This window comes from Bactrocera tryoni, chromosome 3 (genome assembly GCF_016617805.1).
Source record: "Bactrocera tryoni isolate S06 chromosome 3, CSIRO_BtryS06_freeze2, whole genome shotgun sequence".
Taxonomy (NCBI): Eukaryota; Metazoa; Arthropoda; class Insecta; order Diptera; family Tephritidae; genus Bactrocera; species Bactrocera tryoni.
The window spans coordinates 15,782,152-15,803,470 of record NC_052501.1 but is presented as its reverse complement, the minus strand read 5'-3'; the positions used below and the strand labels follow the sequence as shown (position 1 = coordinate 15,803,470).

At 39.0% G+C, this 21,319-nt stretch overlaps 2 protein-coding genes across 10 annotated transcripts in view; one reads left to right on the top strand and one right to left on the bottom strand.

Moving 5' to 3' along the window:
• The window catches only part of LOC120772138 (guanine nucleotide exchange factor DBS), a 179,075-nt gene that overhangs the window by 55,204 nt on the left and 102,552 nt on the right, over window positions 1–21,319 (bottom strand). The gene's annotated exons all lie outside the window — the stretch shown is intronic.
• LOC120772140 lies at window positions 2,397–5,608 on the top strand. Of its 2 annotated transcripts, XM_040100566.1 has the most exons (11): window positions 2,446–2,503; window positions 2,571–2,821; window positions 2,920–3,076; window positions 3,141–3,388; window positions 3,460–3,595; window positions 4,046–4,154; window positions 4,211–4,288; window positions 4,348–4,701; window positions 4,755–4,857; window positions 4,922–5,030; window positions 5,088–5,608. In XM_040100566.1, the coding sequence occupies exons 1-11, from the start codon at window positions 2,446–2,448 to the stop codon at window positions 5,516–5,518; spliced, it is 2,034 nt and encodes a 677-aa protein (XP_039956500.1). In that variant the 3' UTR covers window positions 5,519–5,608. The 2 variants fall into 2 exon arrangements, with proteins under 2 accessions (XP_039956501.1, XP_039956500.1); XM_040100567.1 differs by lacking the exons at window positions 4,046–4,154; window positions 4,211–4,288 and having other exon boundaries at window positions 2,397–2,503; window positions 4,452–4,701.

Genomic DNA, 21,319 nt, shown 5'->3' with positions numbered 1-21,319 from the left:
TATGGAATGGGGAGTGTTTTAATGGCGACAACATTAATGCAGATTTGAAAAACATGTTTATCTTTCGAAAAACAAAAATTTCTGGTATTTTTTGAGCACACCTTAGGAATAATTGGTTGTTGTTAAGAGATCTGACCTTTCATAGAACCAAATTTGAATAAAATACGACGGCGAGAAGCTTCAGAGGCAGAAGAATCGATTAGGTTGAAAGGAGGGGTGAGTTGTAGTTTTCTTTCTGTACTTTACTGTGAGAGTGAAATTTTGGGACCAAACTCTATAAGTCACTCATAATTCCCGTCCTGCTATATGGTGCAGACGCTTGAACGATGACAGCAACCGATGAGTCGACGTTGCGAATTTTCGAGAGAAAAGTTCTGCGGAAGATTTACGGTCCTTTGCGCGTTGGCCACGGCGAATATCGCACTCGATGGAACGATGAGCTGTATGAGATATATGACGACATTGACATATTTCAGCAAATTAAAAGACAGCGTCTACGGTCGCTAGGTCATGTTGTCCGAATGGACGAAAACACTCCAGCTCTGAAAGGATTCGACGCTGTACCCGCCGGGGGGAGCAGAGGAAGAGGAAGACCTCCACTCCGTTGGAAGGACCAGGTGGAGAAGGACCTGACTTCGCTTGGAATATCCAATTGACGCCACGTAGCGAAAGGAAGAAACGACTGGAGCGCTATTGTTAACTCGGCTATAATCGCGTAAGCGGTGTCTACGCCAATTAAGAAGAAGAAGAAATTTGGGCTGCTTCGATGTTTATATTCCTTAAAAAAAATTGAATTTTTTTTTCAAAAAAATCTTTTGTGCTGCTCTTTTTTATTCTCTTTCAATTACTATCATCTACAGGAGCTGAAACTACTCTTAGAGTTACGGAAGCACTAATAGGGTTGAACGCCTTTTCGCGCCTGGATGCCCAGCATAACCCAATAATGGTCAATTATAAACCTCTTAAAGACACTTCAATATTTTTGACCTAAATTGGACTTAGTTTTGACACTGCTTAGCGGGTCATGCACATCTGACACATTTTTGGATATATTCCAAGTTTATTTATGAGCATGGAGAACAAAGCCAGCTCCTTCGTAGTAGCTGTCATCCGGGGTCACTATATCATGGAACTAATTTTTCAATTCGACCATTAATTCCGATTCAGGATGACTCCGCAGTATCTGGAAATTTCATTATATAGTATAATGATGAAGGGTCGACTTGAGGCATTATATGTTGAGATTTTAAATTGAAAGCGTACACAATACAGCTTGTGCAAGAAATGAAGCCGCTCAATCTTGCCTTTCCTTTATGGACTCTTGAAAAGTTCCAAGAACATCCGACATTTGCGAGCCAAATTTTGTTCATCGATAAGACCCATTTCTGGCTCAATGGGTATATAAACAAACAAATTTTCCGCATTTGGGATGAAGAACAACCTGAAGAGGGTCAAGACTATTTCATTCAAATAAAATAACGTTTTGGTGTGGTTTCATCGGTCCATATTTCATCAAAAATGATGCTGGTGAGAATGTAACCGTCAATGGCCACCGTAATCGCGCCACGATAACCGACTTTTAGATGCCTGAAATTGAAGCTCGTGATCTCGGCGACATTTGGTTTGAAAAAGGCGGCACCATTTCTCACACATCGCATCAAGCAATGGCTTTATTGAGAGAACACATCGATGAGCTGATAACTTCACGTTTTGGGCCGGTCGATTGGCCACCAAAATCGTGTGAGATCACACCGTTAGACATTAGGATATGTAAAGTTTAAAGTCCATGCAAACAGTCTTGCTTCGATTCAGGCCTTGGAGCAAAACATCAGGCGTGTCATTCGCCAATCACCAGTCGAAAAGTTCGAACGAGTCATCGAAAATTGAAACAACGGATGGCCTATCTGAGATGTAGCCGCGGCCAACATTTGAAAGAGATAATCTTCAAAAAATAAAAGCCAAAGAATGTTGTTTCGAATGATAATAAACATTCTCTATTAATATTGAAGTTTCTGTGTTTTTTTCTTTAAAAATTAGGGAACCTCGAAATCGATAATATAACTAAAGCTTTGCAAAGAAAAAGGGTTTAAAAATATTATTTTCTCTTTGAAACCTACCATCACATATGTATGTACATTTAGTGTAATACTTTTACGTTTGGCTGCATGTTTCATAGTCTGTGTACACCATTATTACATGCTAACCGTTTGTTTGCGCAGCAATTTGGCAATCATCAAAATTGCAAATTACTTTATTAGCTACAAATAATGCAGGACTCGCAAGAATTTAGTAATTTTTCGGTAAATAAAAGACATTTTTTGCCTACTAACGTTCATATAAAAACAGATATTTTGAGCAGCTCAAGCAAAGAATAAGTTTGTATTTCAAAGGAGGATTTTGAATTTGTAACGTGGGTGCTTTCTTTTCTAGAGTTTCCCTTCGAAAATGTTGCCAGCTAATTTATTGAACAGCTTCTATTGGTCACGCATGTTCAATGTGTTGAGTTAGTACTCTTCTAAATGTGTTAAACCTACCTTCCTAATATATTGTCCAAAAATTATATCTTTCAGTGCAAAACTATCTCTTGTCCACCACAACTTGCATCATTTGGCCAGAAAATGCGGACTTCGCCATCAGCTGGCAGCGTGCCAAACCGCCAGATGCCGCCATCATAAATATTCGGCTGCGTGATTTGGAGCAATCTTTCTCCAAAGACGTTGTAGACTTTGCCGCCAAACGTGAGGAGCTGCTCAATGATTATGTGGTCTTGAATCCATTCGTGGAGAAACTGACTTTGTCAATAGAGAAGTCACATTGCCAGGTTTGTACATACAAATAGAGCACACTGAGGCCTTATGGTCCAGTGAAATAAAGAAAAAGTGACGCTGACAGCAAATAAAAATTGCAATCCTTCTGCAGAACTTTATAGCCTTTCAAATGGATATACCGATTTTCATTGATGCCGTTATAAATGCCAGTCGTTTTTCAATTTGGCGTTCGTCAAATAATAAATTTGTGTTTGTCTACAACAAAGGCGATTTGCTAGACGAACATTTCGAACATCGCTTTTTTGAAGGTGAGTTCGGTTCGCATGGTATATATTTCTTTATGAACAGCTCACCAACACTCGGTACACACAGATCAATCTGGCATACTGCTAATTGAAAGAACTGTAACCGATCCGGCAATTTTCGATTTGAAAACAAATAAATTTGTCGGCCCACGAGCTGAGAACCCGAAACAATTGTATCTACTCGATCGTTTCAATGCTGAAAGTAATACATTTCTTCATGGCAATGATCTCTTTCCGGATAAGCTCTCCAATTTACAGGGCCGCGAAGTAATTTTGGCTGCTTTTGATTATAGGCCGGATGTGGTTTTGAAATATGTGAGTAGGGTTTTTTACTCTATTGAATTTTTTATAATATAAGGTATTATATATATATACTTTGTTTTTAGTATCCTGGCGCACCATCCCGTGACAGAGCCTTTGCACCCAATGGTACAAGTGGCGATGTAGAAATGGACGGCACGGAAGTGAGGATCTTAAAAGCATTCTGCGAAAAGCATAACTGTTCAGTAGATATTGATACGTGTAAGTAAGAAGAGCAAGAGAAAAGGTAAGGTTAGGTTAGGTTAATCGGTAGGCCAATAAGCCACGCATAGACAAGTTTGGTCCTTTGCGTTACCAGATGGAGTTCACTTGCCAAGTCCAAGAGGAGTAGTCATCGTTTAGGATGACTGCGCTTGAGGCAAATTTTAACAGACTCTGTGACACCGAGCTATTCCCTAATGTTCTATATGTTCAGTTATCAGCGAAGAGATCTATAGGTGGCAGGTTTAGTACCAGTTCAAAAGCTGCCGTTGGAGTTGTTTTTAAAGCTCCCATTATCAACAGCGCAGCGAGCCGCTGAACCCTTTCCATTAACTTCCGGTAGGTGGATTTCCGTACGTCTGTCCACCATACCACTGCACCGCAAAGCAGAATTGAGATTTGTATTATATCTCACAACTCCTCTCATTTACGGTGTTCTCTTTATGACAGCTGAAGCCGATGATTGGGGCATTGCTTACCGAAATATGACTGGAGAGGCGGCCTTGGGTATGATAGCCAGGGGCAAGGCAGAGGTGGGCATGAGTGCCATGTATACATGGTTCGTATACTAAAAGCATATTCATAAAAATAAATATTGGTACAAACAATTTTTAGGTACGCCGATTACGTTGCACTGGACATGTCGATGTACATTGGACGTTCGGGTATTACTTGTGTAGTGCCGGCGCCTAAGTAAATGCAATTCTTTGTCGAACGTATTTCCAATAATGCGCTTCATTTATTCCCCGCAGGCGTCTGGCAAGCTTGTGGCTGCCGATTGAACCCTTTCAGCCAGCACTTTGGGCTTTCGTATTCGTTTGTTTGTGTGTGGAGATCATAGCGTTGCTTTTTATAGATCACGCACGTCCGATAATTATAGCGTTGAGTGAAAGGATGCGCGCTTCAGAGGATAAGCAAAATAGTTGGGCTCGCAATTTCGAGTATGCCTTCTCGACGACGATGTTGTTGTTCGTCTCACAATCGAATAAGGGCACCATGGTGAATTTCACGCCACTGAGATTAATGCTCTTCGCGAGCTTCTTGAATGACATCGTTATAACGAGTATTTATGGTGGTGGACTGTCAAGCATACTCACCGTGCCGAGGTAACTTGTACTTATATATTTGGGTACTATTTATTTAAAATATATGTGCATAGCTTCGGCCAAGCCGCCGATTCGGTGGAGCGACTGTACGCTTTCCAACTCAAATGGGGCGCGGACTCTGAGGCCTGGGTGGCGGCAATACGTGACGATGAGAGCGTAATTTTCTGATTGCTTGAAAGAGGCGAGGTTTTTGATTATCATTGAATTTCGATATTTGCAGGAAATCATGAAGGGTCTGCTACGCAATTTTGCTGTTTACAGTGCTGAAGAGTTGATGGTGTTGGCGCAGACGGAAGAGATGGGCTTCACCATCGAACGCCTGCCATTCGGTGAGTTTAAATGACAAATACTAAAAGCTCTAAAGTAAAAGATATGTGCTCTGCTAGGTCACTTCGCCGTACAGGACCACTTGACGCTTAGCGTTTTGAACAAAATGAAAATCATGGTGGAGGATATTTATTTCCAGTACACGGTTGCATTTACAGCGCGCATGTGGCCTTTGCTGGAGAGTTTCAATGAAATGGTGGTTATGTGGCATTCGTCGGGTTTGGACAAAATTTGGGAGTGGCGCATTGTTGCCGACAATTTGGATGGCGCCATACAGAAGGAGCTGATGGCCTCGCAGTATACGAACTTGGACGATATTGGACCGGTTAAGTTGGGCATGTCGAATTTTGTCGGCATGTTGTTGCTGTGGTTGTTGGGCATAACTTGCGCTTTTTTGGCTTTCTTGGCCGAATTATTGTTGGATCATATGAAGCGTGCCAAGAAAGTGGCTGAGAGTGACGTTATTGAAATAAGAGAAGGAAGTCTTTAAAGAATGGTGATAGGGATTTGGTACTAAGTTAAGAGTTTGACTCGTAGTAGTAATAGTTATTTGAGTAGAGGTAATAAATTATATACTACAGAACCTAAAATATTTTTTTAATTGAAGGAATCAAAAAATTGTCGCGCAATTCTTAAAAAAAAAAACAAAAAAATATTTTTAGTTTGAACATGCCTCCCTCCTACTCGGAAGGGGAAGAAAATACTTTCCCTCCTCCGTTTTGTTTACATTTTCTTTCACAAATTAACACTGTAATCATTTAGCGCGCAGCAAATTAAGCAACGGTTCATTATACCATGACTATTATTAAATTAAGACCGAAGCGTAAAGCCAAATGGTCAGCAAGCTACAAGCCAGAAATGAACTACTTGTGCGGCTATAAATCATGTTGAATTTTTTGTCAACCGCTGATTTGTAGGCCATAACGAAGAGCCGTCTGCGGTACATCTGTAGTCCCTTCTGTCTTTCTGACTTCGTCTGCCAAGTTAGAGAATGAAATTTAAAGAAAGTTCTTCATACTTTTAGTTGCAAATTGATTTATGAACTCACAACGCGAAAGTGAAAAGAGATGATGGTTAAATATTAGAAGATGATATTATGCGGCGGAAGCTTAGAAAAAGTCGAAGTAATTCAGTTTGTTCTGCGTTTTTGTTATGATTTAGTCTCCACAGTTTAGTTAAAACCATTCTCTTCTATATTGTTGAAGAAGTGAAGCTAAAATCACACAGCGCTTAAAAAATAAGTTGCTACGCTGTTTTTACTGAAAATTTAATTGGTTGTCAAAAAAGCCTTGCGGTATTTTTATTGAATTTTTTTTATATTGAGATTGAAATGAATTTTTGATGACTCATGCCCAGCTCTTGACCGATGCTACGGCTGCTACTATGCCGGTCTCTTTCGACCAATTCAGCGATTTTATCTCAATTTTCGACGACAGGCCTTTCGGAGCGTGACGCATCTTCGACCACCTCTACACCAGAACGAAAACGTTGAAGCCATCGTTGTGCGGGGGAAATGGAAACTGTATCGGGTCCATAAACTGTACAAATTTTATTGTCGGCTTGAGATGCATTTTTGACTTTATCGTAGTAGTACTGTAAAATTTGCCGTATTTTCTCCTTATTTTGCTCCATGTTTGCGACGCTATAGCTCACGAACGACTTAAAAGAAACGACAATCAATCAAACACGTGTTAGCGCGTGAGCTTTTCAAAAAGGTATAGCATGACCCGATGCGACGAATAAAATTAGCGAAAATACCGCAAGACTTGTTTGACAACCTATTATTTGTTCCCTCTGATATTTAGACTTAAATTCTAAGACTAGACAGACCTGTTTCAGACAAGGCGGCTCGCTATCAGGCGACTTCTTTAATCTGCTGCTGGAGAAAATAATTCGAGCTGCATAACTTAATCGAGTAGATACTATCTTCTATAAGAGTGCACAACTGCTGGCGTACGCCGATTATATTGATATCCTTGGCCTCAAGACACGCGCCGTTAGTTCTGCTTTCTCCAGACTTGATTAGAAAGCAAAGCAAATGGGTCTGGCTGTGAACGTGGGACTAGGCTCCCACGTCACTGTTTACAGTCCAACTTCGAAGTTGTAGATAACTTCGTTTATTTTGGAACCAGCATTAACGGCAACAACAATGTCATCCTCGAAAACCAACGCAGGATATCTCTTGCCAACAGGTGCTACTTCGGACGAAGTAGGCAATTGAGAAGTAAAGTTCTCTCTCGACGAATAAAAACAAAACTCTATAAGTCACTCATTATTCCCGTGCTGCTATAGGGTGCAGAGGCATGGACGATGACAACATCGGATGAGTCGACGTTGCGAGTTTTCGAGATAAAGGTTATGCGGAAGATATAGCGCCCTTTGTGCATTGGCAATTGCGAATATCGCATTCGATGGAACAATGAGCTGTATGAGATATACGACGACATTGACAAAGTTCAGCGAATTAAGAAACAGCGGCAATGCTGGCCAGGTCATGTAATCCAAATTCATGAAAACATTCTAGATCTGAGAGTATTCGACGCAGTACCCGTCAGGGTAACCAGAAGAAGAGGAAGACCTCTACTCCGTTAGAAATACTAGGTGGAAAAAGACCTGGCTATGCTTGGAATCTTCAATTGGCGCCAAGCAGTGAAAAGGAAGAATGACTGGAGCGCTGTTGTAAGCTCGGCTATAACCGTAAGAGGTGTCTACGCCAATAAAGAAGAAGAATAAGAATCCTTAGCAAAAGGACCTTAATTATATTTTTAAAATGTTATTTCTACAATTATATTTTATTATATATATTTTACTTTCTTTTTTATGTGGTAGACTTTATTTTTGAGAAGGCAAGTGACACTCACCAAATATTTGTATTTATTGTTATTATTGCCGTATACATACGTACATATACACATGTACAGTATGTTGTAATATTAATAATGGATGTTCGAGTGTGTAGTAATACTTATTATGTACAAATTAGAGATTACGTACGAAAAGTATTTCATTAAAATTCATAAACAAATACAACAAAAACAAGTACGCAAGGCAGAATTGAAAGTGAAATTCAAGTATTCAACTCTCGAAAACGTCAACTGCTGCAAATGTTTTCGTAATTCACATAACCAACTGGGAGTTTGTTGTTATTATTGTTGTTATGTACATAGTAGCAGTAAAAAGCGAACGACTCACAGCACTTGCGCTACTAGCAAACGCCACACGAGTGCAACAACAAAATTTCCACATTTTTGCTCGAAAATAATTTCATATTATTATTAGAAATAACGGCAGATGGCATTCGCTGCCTTTGCGCTACAAACTAAATTATTAAAATAATTTTAATTCGAATGCTTGAGACACGCACACACACACATGCAGGTATGCTTGGGGTTGGCGCAGGCAAAATTTCACGCAAGCGACTAACTAAGCAGGCAACTTAGTGACTGTGGGTAATTAAAAATTCAATGAGCGGTGCATACATAATTGGCGGCAAAAGCGACAGTGGTTCGGCGTGACGAAAGTGTCGCTGCACAGGCGAGTACTTACATACATGTATGTACTTACATTTGGGTATGTGTTGTTTTTATATGTAAGTGTGTGTGCATATTTTGGAAAAATATGTAATTTCGTTTCTATGTGTTTGTTTGTATTCATTTTTGTGCGCGAACTTTGTATGGACATGTGACGCGCTTTTTTGCAGAAGCTTCGAAGGAAAGCATATTACGTGCTGAGCATAACAACAACACCCATACATATCTGTAAATGTCGTACATATACATATATGTTTCAGACAATTATTAAAAATATTATGCAAAAATACCAGCGTGTTTATTATAATTCATATGAAGTATACATACGTACATGCCTAGTACTCGTGGAGGCATTAACTGGCATATACGAGCGCAATCGGATATGTCTATAAGAAGTCAGTTGTATTTCACGCGTGGCGACATGCATGATGATATGCAACACTGCGCTTGTCAGTCGAGTAAAGTATAGCTGTCAAAGTCTGAGCCTGTTATGTCAGTTAGTGACAGTTTGACAGCCATTGAAGAGATGAGCTCTCAGTTTTGAAAAATTTTAACGCGATTCTAAGAGTTTTTCTGCTTCGACAAGCCTTCAATTCTGCCAAAAATGATACTATATACATATATATGTACATTAGAATTCCTCAGTAAAATCCAGCACTTTGACGAACTTAGGGAAAATTCGGTAGGAAGGTGAGACTTATTAATTTGAACTAAAGGTTACATTTTTATTTGTAATATTTAAATATGAAAATTTGTCCCTCCATAAGTTAAATGGTGTAATAACTTCGAAATATCCTCTGATCAAATTTGAACCGGACTGGTCCGTATAAACTGCGCGTTCGAACCAAAGCGATAAATTTTGTTCCGTGATTGGAACAGCCAATATACATAATTTTAATGTTCGTATGAAGTTTAAACTCCATTAGATAAATAAGTGAGGATTTCACTAGAACCTAAACTCTATTATGGCCTCTACTAAGTCACAACGACTCACTTATCCCTTATTGATAAAGTCCAATATATATTGGTGCTATTGAGCTGATGTGATCGCTATTTGGAAACATGGATCCAAGAGCCTTTATCTTGAGCGTGCAAACTGATGTGCAATCAATTGGCAGATGTTCTGGAGTTTCAGGCTCCATGTTGTAGAACCCGCATTCGTCCAAGAAGCTAAGCTTGAGCTCTATATGACAATAAGTGTTGATTTGGAGAAGGAAGGTTTGTCTGACGGTTTTTATCACGAAAAAAAAATGAACCGCGAGTTTACTTGGATCGTTGAAAATTTAACATGCGCGTTTTGGGGAGTGTACTTTAGCACGAATCCAAGTATTTGAGTGGCACAAAGTACTCAGGGAAGGTCTTGAAGTCATTGAGAACTGTACTCGTACAAGTCGTACATTCATGTATGCCTGAAAAAGTTATAGAAACAGACTTTTTGTCAATCCGGGTCAAATTTGATCACATAGCAACTCGTCTGGGCCTTATTAAATGCTTTTCGCAATAATGTAGATGAGCTCAAAGATGCCTGAATAAGTTAAAGAAATATACTTTTTGTCAGTCCGGGTCAAATTCGATCAGATAGTACCTCGTTTGGGGTTTATTAAAGGCTTTTCACAGTACTGTAGGTGAACTAAAATATGCCTGAATAAGTTATAGAAAAATACTTTTTGCCAGTTTGGGTCAAATTTTATCAGTTGGTATCTCGTATGGGGCTTATTAAAATCTTTTCGTAATACTGTAAATTAGCTAAAAGGTATGTGCTTTAAAAAAAATATGGATAAATGTGGTTTTGTTGTAAGTAAGTGACTTGGAGAGTTGCTAACGGTTTTTGGAAGAGATCAATAATCCTTTGACTATTTTTGCTTCCAATTATCAATTAAGAGTCTTAGATGTCAAACGAAGCATTATATAGATTTTGAAAATTCCGAAAACTTTTTAACCAAACAAGTCAAATCAATAACAACCGAAAAAGTCTCAATATATGCAATAATTTTCAAATAAACTGCTTTTCACCAAAAAAAAAGCTCACTGACATGTCACACCGTCCTCGTACAGAGCAATACGTGCGCTTATGACTCCAAAGGAATGCAACACCATAGTCACTAGCAAGTAGCGACACTTTTCTTTAGCGCTGTTTTGATTTTTCTTGGGGCGGTGCAGACAATTGCCACCGAAACGCAATGAAAGTGTTACCTCTTTTGTAGAAAACATTAAAAACTGAGCAGCTCATAGGCTAGACTACGTGCCGCCTATGTATGTATGTACATAGGTCTGTATGTATGCTCATTAACCTTTCAATCAAGTGCCAACTGTTGGTCATCAGCTCATCAGCTGCCGGCCAGTTGGACACGAGGCTAGTCGTTAAAGGGGCTTTCTTATGCAAAAATTTCACCGTAATTACTTGAAGAGCATTTAAGCTTCTTAGTTTGTGTCTTACGCTCAGTTTTTTGTCTCCATTATTTTCTCCTTGCTAAATTTATTGTCGCCTTTTGCGCTTTTTCGCAACACACAAATGGCCATGACCCACTAAAAGAAAGTTGAAGCGAGCAGACACATTGGCACATTGGTGTTTATTGCTAATAACACCTTGGCGGCTAATTTTAATATTCCATAGCGCACACTGGAGCGTCTTATTGTTGGGGTTTAGTTACAAAACAAGAGTTAATATGATATTAAATATGTAACGTGAATGAAATTTATAATATAAGACTTCACCCACTCATAAAAGTTTAAGTGAAGCATGGAATGGGTGATATCTTCTATCGAAAAACTAAAGAGCCTATTGGAAAAATCAGATTTTAATGAATATTAGGAGCAGATGTATTGCATGCATTTTCAGGTACAGCTGTAAGAACCTTTAAGCATTAATTCTTGTACACATTGAACATTATACATAGAATTAATAAATAATAAAATCGGAGCTGAAAAACAGGCAAGTATAACTCATCAGCACGAAATCTGTCAATCTTCCATTACAATTGCTAGCTGCCTGCAGCAGCCAGGGTAGGGTTAGTTACACTTCAGTGTATATCATTCAGCGGAATGATACTTTCACTTCACTAACGAGAGAACTATGGAAGCAAAGATCTGTATAGAAGTGAATTTGGTCTCATTCTCTTCAGTGGTTAATACGAGAACTATGTTAGTTCAGTGGGGCAGGCTAAACAGAAAATCTTTTACACTTAGGCAAGGCTCCACCTTCAAGTTATAGAAGAAATTTCCTCTACATCATAAAGTAAAAGCACACAAAAACCAAACCATTATTATCGCAGATTTTTTCTTAGATTCATACCAATTTCGAAGACTACGAAGAACTTTTCAAGCCATCCAAATAGACAATATTATCGACTAAAGATATTCCATTTTTATACTATTATGAATGTCATAGAGAAGGTTACATTGAAAGCAAAAGTATACATAAAATAATAACCTTCAATAAACTAGCATTTCACCGTGGAAAGGCTTACGTCTGGACAACGTTTACAAATCTTTCAACTTTATTGCTTAATTTTACGTTCGGTAAAGAATATGTTTCGCGCGCTTCGTTCAACTTATTGTCAACATAATTGGCCTACTGAGCGTACTATACGGATATTCGCAACAACATCACTCAGCTTGAGACTCAGCATTCATTAATGAATAATATTCATCGAATAGACCATTACGCAGTGAAGAAAATATTGCAGCCGTAGCTGAGAGTATAAATGAAGACCGTGGAGAGTTGAAGAGTCGGCCTAACGCTCGACCTTCCCAAGTTAAAAAAGATCCTACATTTTTAGCCAAATTTTGTTCAGCGATGAGGCCCAGTTTTTTTTCAATGGAAGTGTAAACAAGCAAATTAGTCACATTTGGGACGAAGAGCAACCTGAAGGGATTCAAAAGCTGATTTTCATCCAGAAAAAACAACGGCTTGGTGTGGTTTGTGAGCCGGTGGAATCATCGGTCTGTATGGCGACAATTGTCGTGCCATGATATCGACTATTTGATGCCTGAAATTGAAGCTCGTGATCTTGGCAACATTTGATTTCAACAAGACGGCAACAAGGCGCCACTTTCCAATGGATTTATTGACAGAACACTTCGGTGAACAGAGAATTTCACATTTAGGGCCGGTCGATATGTTCTTTCGAGTGATCATAAACATTCTCCATTAAATTTAAAGTTTCTGTGTTTTTTCTTCAATAAAGGAAGGCACCTCGAAATGGTCCACCCTTTAGTATAGATTAGGTCTAGTAAAAATAAGTTCATTATTTTTGCAAAAATTGAAGGCTTTATTTGACATAGTTAAAATTATCCGATAAGATGTGTTCGAGAACTTATTGGCATTTTGAAGGAGGTCCTTGGTCCTATTGGCAAAAAACTGGGTCAGTTGATTTTTGTAAGTTTCTCTTGTGGCTGTTGTGAATTATTTGCCATTATAAATGCTTAATTATTTTTTTAGTTACTTTATCACTACTTGTAAGGGAGAAAATTGTCAGCCTTTTATCGTATTCAAACTGCTATCTATAACAGTATTTGCGATATTGTATTCGAGAAGGGCGATTCGAACAGATAATTGGTATAAACACCATACATAGCTTGGTATAGTGTATTTGAAATATAATAGCAAGCGATTACACTGCTTTAATGAGTGTTCCAATTATTCGTATTATGATCTTCAAGAGTAGCAAATTGAACAAATAACTCGTATAATTCGATACAGAGCCCGATAATCAATTAGAAATATTTATAATAGAAAAATGTATAAATGGCAAGAAACGAGTGTTCCACATACTCGTATTCTCTTCTATTGAAAACAATTGGATACTATTATTTCTGTTTTGTCATATAAATTCTGTGATAAAACACTTCACTTCACACGCAAAACTGGCATAAATTTATGCTTAATCTCTAAAGATGAATGTCTCATGCTGACAGAAGAGAATTTGTACTTTTACTTTATCGTAAAGCCGCATTTGTCTAAGCATATACAGTATATGTATATCTCATTTGCTGAATGATCTCACTTTCATTATAACTAAAACAAAGATTTCAGCCTTATCAGCTGTGAAATGCAAATGCTTAGGTTAATTACCGCAGAACTGCGGCAAGCCCATTTCTTGCCCTTTTAGAGCGAACCGAACAGAGTGGGAACAGCGAGCATAAAAATTTGCACTGCTTGTTGAGATAAACATAAAAACAAAAGTGAAAGACAGATGCCAAAGGAGCCTAACAAACTTTTGTTGGCGAAAATTTCGCAATGAAAAGGGCAATGAATGTTGGCGATACTGTGCAAAAACAAAAAGAAGTAAGCACGTCAGCTTCGTCTGCACCGAAGCAGTAATACCCTTCAGATGTGAATTTCCGCTGGCATAAAATGGTAGCAAAATATTTTTGTACTGCTTTTGATCTGGTCAGCTTGTGTGGCAGCTAATGACTATGGTAGTCCGATCTGAACTAGTTTTTCGGTGAATATAACGTTGTCAAGGACAATAAGCCTTAATCGGTCAGTTTATATGACAGCCTATACAACTTATAATGTACATAGAAACGGACAGACAGACAGTTGGAAGGGGCTGAATAGACTCAGCTCGTAAAACCGGTCTTTTAAATATACATATATTATGACAGGTCAATTGAAAGGTCCCGGCATCCCATAGTAAAATCATTTTTTTCTAAAAGAATTGCTTTATTCAACATAGTTCCCTTCAAGGGTGATACTCTGATTGTATCGACCCTTCAACTTTTATTTTTTCCAGTTTCGGAGACTATAACTTCATTCGAAGAAAATTTCTTCCCAGCGAGCATTCCCTTGAGATCTGAGGACAGGAATCAGTCGCTGGGGACCATATCTGACGAAAACGGTGGAAGCGGAAGCAATTCGAAGCCCAATTCCTGGATTTTTGCCTTAGTTCTCACTGACTTGTGGGGCGGTGCTTTGGTTTGGTGAAACAGCTACAGTTTGTTCTACAAATGATCCTATCTAATAGTCAACATTGATGTTCCTTCCTTTTTCATGGTAATCAGTAAAAATTATTTCATGCGCTTCCCAAAATACAGACCCCATAACCTTCCCAGCCGACTCGAGATTTTTACGCTTTGGAGTGGGTTTATCGTGTGCAGTACGCTCAGATGACTGTCGATTGCACTTCGGAGTGAAACGATGAAGCCATGTTGCATATATCGATGAAAAACATTGGTTTTTTGGTTGGTAAAAAGTGAGCTCGCATGGGACCTACTATGCACAAAGCTTTTTCATAGCTAAGTTCTCATGAATACTGTGAAGTACATGTTCAGTTGTTGTCTTTGGAGTGCCTGCTATATCGAAAAACTTCACTTTACGGTCATCTAAACTTATTCTGTGGACTCTTTTCATGTGTTCATCGGTAAAACACATTTTTGGAAGTCCACTGCGTTGATGTTGTTGTAGCGGCAGAAAATATTCTTGAAGTAATTTCGAGGAATGGTGCCGAGTTGACAGACCTTGGCGGGATAAAAATCCAGGTCGGTTCCGCTTACTTATGTAGACCCTACTGTGGTGGGAATCACTGCGTTCACTGTTTTCGGTGCTCATTTTACCACGTCTAAATGTGGCATAACAATACTTGGTGGTTGATTTTCCTGTTGCGGTGTTCGGAAACTCGTGATCAAGGGCTTCAACTGTATTTTGTCCCTTCGAAAAGCAATATTTTATCAACAATCGAATTTCATTTTCATCCATTTTTCACAATAACAAAAGCTGTTTCACTCAAAATGCTATAATTCGCAAAGTAATGATCCGACAGCTGTCAAATGTTTACACTTGCCTTTTGAAGGTTAGGACTAACTAAAAATCATATGAATTTCATGCTAGTAGTGCCATCTATGTGTGATGTGCTAGGGTCTCCGACGTTTACTTCTGCGTGCAATAGATTTCGTGGCAAATTTAATATACTCCGTACGGGGTATAAAAACTAACACCACGTACATAAATACAATCGTAAATGAATAGAGAGAAGTGCAATAAATTCGCAACAACAGCGATTGAAAGTGGTGATGAGTCGACCACCATCGTGACAACAGCGAACTCGTAAAGCTAAAAAAGTGGATTATAAATATGCAGAAATGTCTGTCAGTGTGTATGTGAGGGGTATATGCATACAAAATACCACACAAGCATAAATCTTAATTTATGAGCAGTCATTTTTTATTGCTGCACGGAGCACTGGACCAGCATGTCAAGAGTGCAACAAGTGCGAATTGCTGCGCTGCAAGTGCGAACGCTGTTGCCAAAACGAAACCGCAAATGCATTATGAAAGTGTGAATGCGCCGCAAACCCGCAAATCAAATGAAATATAGACGGAGAGTAGTGAAAAAAATCAACGCTGCTTTGTTATGCCGGCATTCAATTACGAATTTACGCGACTATTATGTTTGAGTGCTGAGAAAATTTTGCATTGATACGCCGTCGGCGTGTACATATGTATGTCTGAAAAATCATGTCAACCCGCAGCCGAGCAGACGAGCGCTGCAAAGCAAACACACAAATCGAAAAGTAAGCGAATGCAATGCGGGCAGCGCGACGTTGCGCCTCCCTACCGCCAATGTAAACAATGTTGCATGCAATTTGAAAGTTGCCAACAACAATAGCGGCGCGCTGACAGCAAACAACTGTAACAATCGACGCTGCAACACGGCGACGATGTGTGAATTTGGCTTGCGCATGCGCGCGCACAATACGTCAGTCGCCATACCTTTCTCTATCGCACACATATACCCCCATATATGCTTGTACATGAATGTTGTTCGCTAAATTAGCGCTGATTGTTTGTTGACGGTGTCTCGAGTGTTGACTGCTGTTTTTCTGCTGCACTGCCCTCAGCGCGCCGATTTGTCAATGGAGCGCGTATGCGTTGCGCATGCGTGGCCGCGCGCTTCGGCGTTGCATTTCTTTCGTGCGTCGATAAATTGAATTGTTTAGAGTGGTAAACACCGCAGGTGATGCACAACATAATGATTGCGATAACAACAACATTAATAACAACACTGATATTGCTGCATTTGTGACAGTAATGGCAACAGCAAATGGCTATCGTAAATTTCTTAAACATAACAACAAAAGATATAAAAGTTTTTTTTACATTTTACATTTTACTTTGTAAAATATTGAAGAAAAATTGAATGAAAAATATATGTGCGAAAACAAATTTCAGATCATTCAATCCCGATTTATATTTAAGCTTATATAGACAGGGGTCCAGGGTATATTTGGTTTCACATTTCAGAATTACGATCTTACAGATGATTGGATTGCGGAATATATATAAAGAAGAAGAGAACGTTAACCGGTTGCATCGAAGCTGTAATATTCTTAACAAATTCAAAAGATTCTTTATTTGAACTTGATTTTTTATGGCAGCAATAAGCTAAGAGCAAGTGAACCGATCTGAACCATTTCTCTGGAGATTGCACCAGTCGTTTCTTCTTTTCTCTATTTGGCGCCGAGATATCAAGTGCGGCCAGGTCCATCTCCCCAACTCAGTGTAGGTCATCCTCTTTCTGTGCTTTCATTGGTGGGTACGGAAACGAAAACCTTCAAAGCTGGAGTGTTCTCTACCATCCGGACAACATAATCTAGTCAATACAGTAATTGTCTTTTGATTCACTGAACTATGTCAATGTCGTCGTATATCTTGTACAGCACATCGTTCCATCGAAAGGACCATAAATCTTCCCAAAAACTTTGTCTCGAACATTCCTTAAGCCGACTCATCAGATGATGTCATTGTCCATTCCTCCGCACCGTATAGTAGGACGGGAATATTGAGGGACTTATACGGTTTGGTCTTTGTTCGTCAATTAAATACTCAGTCCAAAGTAGCACCTGTTGGAAAGAGTGATTCTGCGTTGAATTTCAAAGCTGATATTGTCTTTAGTGCTTATGCTGGTTCCAAGATTGACGAAATTTTCTCGGACTTCAAAGTTATGACTGTCAACAGTGACGTGAGAGCCAAGTCGAGAATGCGATTCTGTTTATTAGATGACAAGAGATATTTCATTTTATCCTCGTTCACAAGAAGATTCATACGATCCGCTTCCTTATCCAATCTGGAGAAATCAACGTTACCTTAGGCAATAATCCATGCCAAATTTTGTCAAATGAAAAAGTTTTATATCCAAGTACTTAATTTCGATCGATCAGTTTGCATGACAGCTATGTATATTCTATCGACCTTTCCGACAAATGAGTGCGACAATTGAGCAGCAGATATATAATAATGACAAGAAACAGAAAAATTTTGAGAATACTATTTGTAAACTCCCTTAATTTAGCTAATTGAGAATGGTAAGTCATGTTAATCAGAAGAATGAGAATTCACAGTTCAAAGACAGCTACGTGATCTCTGAGAGGTCTTGCTGAACTCACTCTGTTTGAGAAATTTACAAGAATGAATTTCTTTAGTAAGAGATTGGATGACATGGGTTATAGATTGCCTGACCATATTTTTTTAAGTCCATATACTAATTCTGCAACATTTTTAATGGAACTACGATTAAAATACATATGTCGATGTGGTGAAGCCCTCATATATATGATTTTTACTGAGTAACATAAACACAGTGTCATTTCCATAAAAAATTTGACCAGTTTCCATAAGAAGAATATAATTTTTTGATATATATAGATCTAAGTTTAAGTTTTGTAGAACACAACTAAAAAACCAATAGGATTGTCTTTTCAAACCATATTCTAATTTTAAATCAGCTCATGTAACGGGTTTTTGAATAGGAACGCTACAAAAGTAGGCCGATAAGGATAGCAAACGACGGCATATTTTTTCACGGTCTTTTAACATTTTATCTTCTGTAAAGTTTGCCATTTCATTATAGAAAGACTCGAAGTTATTGAAATTTGCTAATTCGGAGTCAATGGCCTCAACTTTAGGAGCGCTACGTTCAATTTGTGGTCGTCATTATCATCCAGTCAGATCAACAATTTAGCGTTTAGTGGAAAACTTAGAATCCACAGGCACAGTACAAATGTTACCGCTATTGGGTGAAAGGGACTTGGACAATATATGGTTCTAACCGGACGGACACAGTGAATGCCACAATCGATTTCTTGAAAACCAAGTTTGGTGAACGTGTTATCACACGAAATGGTCCAGTCAATTGGCCGCCTCGGTCGTACGATTTGACGCCGTTAGACTATTTCCTGTGGGGCTACGTCAAGTCTATGGTCTATGTCAACACGCCAGCGACGATTGATGAACTTCGTACGAATATCGAGCATGAAATCGCAACAGTAGAGATTTGTGCTTGAAAACCGTCGAAAATTAGGTTCAACGTCTGGACCTCTGCCAGCGATCCCGTCGTGGCCATGGAAAATAAATTGAGTTCCACACATAATGACATCGAATCATTCATTGATATCCCATACCTTTTTTGTTTTATTTTGTAGCGCTCTTATGAAAACCCTTTTATATGGATATGATATATATATGTAGTTAAGTATACACCAACAACCCGAATTTAGGTCAGCAAATTTTGTTTGGCATTGTGCAAGACATTATAAACATAACCACCTCCTCTAACTTTTCGCACTTACTCACAGTAATATATGCATTAGTTTTACCGTTAAAATGCAAAATAATACAAATTGCGCAAAACTTACAGCAAATGACAATTATTTTGAACTTTTTTCACGGCGAAATTACATGACATTAGGCTTAAGTGTCAGCCGTTAGACAACAGCAAAAACAAACAGCGGCGATTAGTGGCCAGCGGCAACAACAACCACCAGCAAACAGCACCCCAACTGATCAACGGTGTTGGAGGGGAAATTTGTGCTATCTTTACAGCTGCCAGCAGCAAAAGCGGTATTGATGTAAATACAACGCACAACGGCGACAACAACCACAATAAGAATAGCAACAACAATGCAAGTAATAACACCATAATTGTCGTTATGTTGAGGGCCATCAAGCTGCTGGTGGCATGCTGGTGATGTGGTGTGGTCATGCGAATGCCATTTCACACGCTTACCCACTAAGCGAATTACACAATTTCCGCTGGCAATTACACACATACATACATATACACTTACATAAATATGGTACAAACAGCGCGAAGTACTCGCACATCCCTCAAAGTGAAAAAAATGCTGCGTTATGTGTGTGTGTGTGCATATATGCCATGGAGGTGTTTTGTTTTATGACGCAGCGACTAAACTGTGGGGACACCGCGGTCAACAAATTGCTTTATTAAGTTACACTAAGGTGCCTCCTATTGAATTTTCGTTTGGTTTTTTGGTTTTTCATGTTCATGATTTTTGCAAAGTTGGGAGACATTGCGATTAAAAATGACAAATTGAATTTAATAGCACCCCAACAGTGCATTGGATGAGCCAAATATTTTTAAGGGACAACATTGAGGTATTGCGGTCGAAACAAAATTCAAAAAATACAAGAAGAAACTTTGCAACGAAGCTATATACGTATACGTAATACCTTTCACAAATAAAAAAGTTTGCGATACACCAACTTGATTTTGATCGGCCAGTTTGAATGACACTTTCTCGATCGATGACGATGAAGCAGACGTTCCATTGCCCGACTATGAAGAAGTTGGAATAGCAATTTCTCGTTTGCCGAACAACAAGGCAACGGGGGCCGATGAATTGCCGGCCGAGCCATTCAAATATCTCGGCGAAGAAATGATAACGAGTATGCATGAGCTTCTTTGTAAAATATGGTCGGATGAAAGCATGCCCAACGATTGGAATTTAAGCGTGCTCTGCCCAATCTACAAAAAAGTAGACCCCACAATCTGCGCCAACTACCGTCGGATAAGATTTCTCAAGAACGCATATGAGGTTCAATCGAGTGTGCTATGTGAAAAATTAAAGCTCACCGTCGCCAAACTGATTGGATCTTATCAGTAAGGACTTTAGGCTTTGAAAGCCTTGACAGATATTCACCATGTACCAAATGTTGGAAAATATCTGTGAAAAGAGGATCGACACACACGATCTCTTCGTCGATTTTAAAGCTGCTTTTGATAGCACAAAAGGAACTGCTTTATGATGTTATGTTTGAATTTGGTATCCCCGCAAAACTAATACGGCTGTGTTAAACTGATGTTGAGCAATGCCAAAGACTCCGTCAAGATCGGGAAGCACTTCTCCAAGCCGTTAAATACCAAACTAGGTTTTAAACAAGTCGACACCCTTTCGTTCGACTTCTTCATTCTACTTCTGGAGAAAATTATTCGAAGTGCAGATCTGAGTAGAGAAGATACAATCTCATACAAGAGTGTATAACTGCTGGCGTAATTCGATGATATTGATACCGTTAGTTCTGCTTTCTCCAGACTGGATAAATAAGAGAAGCAAATGGGTCTGGTAGTGAACGAAGGCAAAACGAAATATCATCAAACAAACAGTCGTCGCGACTGGGCTCACACATCACTGTTGAGAGTCATAACCACGAAGTCGTAGATGATTTCGTCTATCTTGGAACCACAACCAACAAAACCGTCAAATCAAAATGCAATTACTCTTGTCAACAGTTGTTACTTTGGACTGAGTAGGCAATTGAGTAGTAAATTCCTCTCTCGACGACCAAAAGCCAAACTCTACAAGTCATTCATCATTCCCATCCTGTTATATGTTGCAGAAGCATGGACGCTGATAACAGCTGATAAGTCGGCGTTACGAGTTTTCAAATGAAGGATTCTAAAGATTTATGATCCTTCGCACATTAGCAACGGCGCATGCCGCAGTCGATGGAACTATGAGCTG

What these genes read in the sequence shown, in the direction of transcription:
- LOC120772140 (XM_040100566.1), top strand. Translation starts at nt 2,446, where the DNA reads ATGTTGCCAGCTAATTTATTGAACAGCTTCTATTGGTCACGCATGTTC. An exon ending in CGAACATCGCTTTTTTGAAG is followed by an intron (nt 3,077 to 3,140) that starts GTGAGTTCGGTT and finishes CGGTACACACAG; the next exon opens with ATCAATCTGGCATACTGCTA. An exon ending in TGTGTAGTGCCGGCGCCTAA is followed by an intron (nt 4,289 to 4,347) that starts GTAAATGCAATT and finishes TATTCCCCGCAG; the next exon opens with GCGTCTGGCAAGCTTGTGGC.